The 3722-nt window shown below is 45.9% G+C and overlaps 1 protein-coding gene across 2 annotated transcripts in view; it reads right to left on the bottom strand.

The window, feature by feature from the left end:
- Gpr180 (G protein-coupled receptor 180) overlaps window positions 1-3722 on the bottom strand; it is a 27734-nt gene that overhangs the window by 15670 nt on the left and 8342 nt on the right. For both annotated transcript variants that reach the window (XM_031361622.1, XM_031361623.1), the window contains exon 3: window positions 593-793. In XM_031361622.1, the coding sequence (XP_031217482.1) occupies window positions 593-793 (201 nt within the window). The remainder of the gene's footprint in view (window positions 1-592; window positions 794-3722) is intronic.

Raw genomic sequence — 3722 nt, 5'->3', positions numbered from 1 at the left:
CAGATGGATGGCCCACACAGATGCTTGCCCACACCTGACAGATGGATGGCCCACACAGATGCTTGCCCACACCTGACAGATGGATGGCCCACACCGACACTTGCTCCAGCACTTACCTGACATCTTAGAGCATGAGCAGCATGTTCATGTCAATCACTTCTGTGTGGCTAGAATGCACCTCAGCAAGGCAAGGCACAGTGACCTACACCTCTAAGGATGCCTTGTGGAAGTAAATCTGACTGCAGAAAACACGTGAGACCCAAGCAAGGTCTGGACCTGGTCAGAGCTACTGTGAGGGAGATTCCTACCAAGTAGTTAGTCTATACCTCAACACTAATCGGTCAATTCATTCACATTTTTGCTTATAAAAATAATGCCAAAATATCCTAAAATAAGATTGAAACTGTATAAAGGGCACTAAAAACATATGATTACCTTGTATATATACACTGCCTGCTAATAGTTTACAATTTTTTTATTTTCTGTCTTTATATTTGCTTCTTAAACTTCAGCTGCTTTGTAAGAGGTAACATGATAGTACCCGTGCACAGGCCCCGCTCTGACCCAGGGTTTGTTTGAGTCTACTTCTTACCAGACTCTCTGGCGCTAAAATGATCCAGCGGGTTTCCTTCGGCATCCGGGTTGAGGAGCACCATTTCAAAGGGGATGTCTTCCAGCTGGGGGCTCTCCGTGTCATCCCTGCAGGTGTACTTGTCTGCATAGAACACACGCCACGTCTGGGGAGCGGGCAGCTGGGACACTGTGACATTGTGCTCGGTCTGGTTCACTGTCACTTAGAGAGAAATGGAAGAGCCTTGCTCAGAGGTCGGCTCCAGGGTTCACTCACAATCCACTGGAGTTTTAAATCTTTTCCTTTTTTTTTAAATATTAGGATAAAGCATAGAGATTATAAAGCAGACAAAAATGATCATTTTAAGCAGTAAGATCACTATAAAAGTATCAATAACATATCACAAGAGAAATGGTTTCATTGAAATTGAGTTTTTAATAAAACTCAAAGTTTTACCAAAACATTTTTATTTTTTATTAAAACTTTTTACTAAGTTTCCAGTGGTTTATTAATATTTAAAAATTATTTTATGTGGCAAAATACATACCAAATAATGATTTTTAACCTTTAATCATGCAGCAGCTGCAATCACGGTTTCAGAAGTACTTCCTTAATTTAAATAGAAGATGGAGTCTTAAGAAAATACTTACATCCTGATCACTTATAAAAAGACTTCTTCTCATGGGTCTGTCTTTTTAAAGGAACTGTGACTGACAGAAAAGAGTGACCGCAATACTGGCTCAGACTCACACATGGCTGGCTCAGATCCACACATGGCGTACATGACACAGCAGGAAAGCCAGGATGCTGTACAGAGAGCTCTATACTGGAACCTGGCTGCAGTGGTGTGCTGGCTGGCTTTATGTCAACCTGACACACCTAGAATTATCTGAGAGGAGGGAATTTCAACAGAGAAAATACCTCTATAAGATCTGGCTGTAGGACAAGGGCAGTGGTAGCGCACGGCACGCCTTTAATCCCAGCGCTTGGGAGGCAGAGGCAGGCAGATTTCTGAGTTCGAGGCCAGCCTGGTCTACAGAGTGAGTTCCAGAACAGCCAGGGCTACACAAAGAGACCCTGTCACCTCCCCCCACCCAAGAAAAATCTGACTGTATTTTCTTAATTACCCATTGTGGGTGGTCCCATCCCTGGCCTGAGCTTCACAGGAAAGCAGGCTGAGCAAACCATGAGATGAACTCCTCTGTGGCCTCTGCATCAGCTCCTGCCTCCCCAGGTTTCTGCCCTGTTTGAGTTCCTGTCCTGACTTCCTTCAATGATGAATAGTGATTAAGAGGTCTAAACCAAAAAAACAAAAAACAAACAAACAAATCCCCTTTCCTCACAGCAACAGTTACCCTAAGACAAGTGTGTGTACCAAATAAAGAAAACCCACACAAATAACTGAGGAACCATTTATCCCTAAAATGCAGTAGCATGCTCTTAGGAGCATAACAAAGACCTGAATAAGAACAACACTTAGTTGTGCAAGTCAACAAGTAAATCATTTTTCTGTATCTTTTTGATAAAAACAGAGACACCTGATATGACTAGCTTGAGGAAGTACATGAACATCCCTTGAACGGTGCCCGCTTCTGTATCAAGTGCTCTTTAACAAGTCGGGCCTTTATCTCACCTGCTGAGGGGCTGATGGAGAACCACAAGCTTACTCAGCTACAGAATCAGTTCAGCACACCTGATGGCCCTCCCTCCCCAGCAAGTCAGTGAGACCCAGTCTTAAAACAAAGGTGAAACAGAGGACCGGCTCAGCAGGCAAGGGTGCTTGGAGACCAAAGTTCCAATGTGTGCAGCCTGCGCTCGGCTGTGTGCGCCTGCAACTCCAGTACCGTGTATGAGAGAGAGGTGGGCCACCAGGGCTTGCTGGTGCCATCCTCACTCCAGGCATTTATGGGGGAAATTGACTGCAGGGAACCTGCTGTCCTTGTGTAGCCTCAAACCCACACCAGGACACACACACACACACACACACACCAGGACACACACACACCCTTAAAAACAGAGCTGAGGCTGTAGCTTGGTAAGGTATTCAATTAGTATGTCCAGGGCTCTAGGGCCAATCCCAGGATCAGGAGGAAAAGGTTTTCAAAACAAAAGGGTAAGTCCAGTCTCTAATTCTAGATTACTCTCACAGCACGTCAATGTTTAAGAAGAGACAGTTTTAGCTGGATGTGGTGGTGCATGCCTTTAAGGACTCGGAGGCAGTCCCTAAAGCTAACCTGTCTGAAGGCTAGCCTAGTCTGTAGAGTAAGTTCCAGGACAGCCAATGCTATACAGTGCTAAACAGTGCTATACAGTGCTGCACAGTGCTGTACAGTGCTATACGGTGCTGCACAGTGCTGTACAGTGCTATACAGTGCTATACAGTGCTGCACAGTGCTGTACAGTGCTATACAGTGCTGCACAGTGCTATACAGTGCTGTACAGTGCTATACAGTGCTGCACAGTGCTATACAGTGCTGTACAGTGCTGCACAGTGCTGTACAGTGCTATACAGTGCTGCACAGTGCTGCACAGTGCTATACAGTGCTATACAGTGCTGCACAGTGCTGCACAGTGCTATACAGTGCTGTACAGTGCTATACAGTGCTGCACAGTGCTATACAGTGCTGCACAGTGCTATACAGTGCTGTACAGTGCTATACAGTGCTGCACAGTGCTATGCAGTGCTGTACAGTGCTATACAGTGCTGCACAGTGCTATACAGTGCTGCACAGTGCTGTACAGTGCTATACAGTGCTGCACAGTGCTGCACAGTGCTATACAGTGCTGCACAGTGCTGTACAGTGCTATACAGTGCTGCACAGTGCTATACAGTGCTGCACAGTGCTATACAGTGCTATACAGTGCTGCACAGTGCTATACAGTGCTATACAGTGCTGCACAGTGCTGCACAGGGCTGTACAGTGCTATACAGTGCTGCACGGTGCTATACAGTGCTGCACAGTGCTATACAGTGCTATACAGTGCTGCACAGTGCTATACAGTGCTGCACAGTGCTATACAGTGCTGCACAGTGCTATACAGGGCTATACAGTGCTATACAGTGCTGCACAGTGCTATACAGGGCTGCACAGTGCTATACAGTGCTGCACAGTGCTATACAGTGCTGCACAGTGCTATACAGTGCTGCACA

Source organism: Mastomys coucha, unplaced genomic scaffold (assembly GCF_008632895.1).
Source record: "Mastomys coucha isolate ucsf_1 unplaced genomic scaffold, UCSF_Mcou_1 pScaffold9, whole genome shotgun sequence".
NCBI classification, from domain to species: Eukaryota; Metazoa; Chordata; class Mammalia; order Rodentia; family Muridae; genus Mastomys; species Mastomys coucha.
Note: the sequence above shows the minus strand (reverse complement) of the source record. Positions and strands in the feature narration are given on the sequence as shown.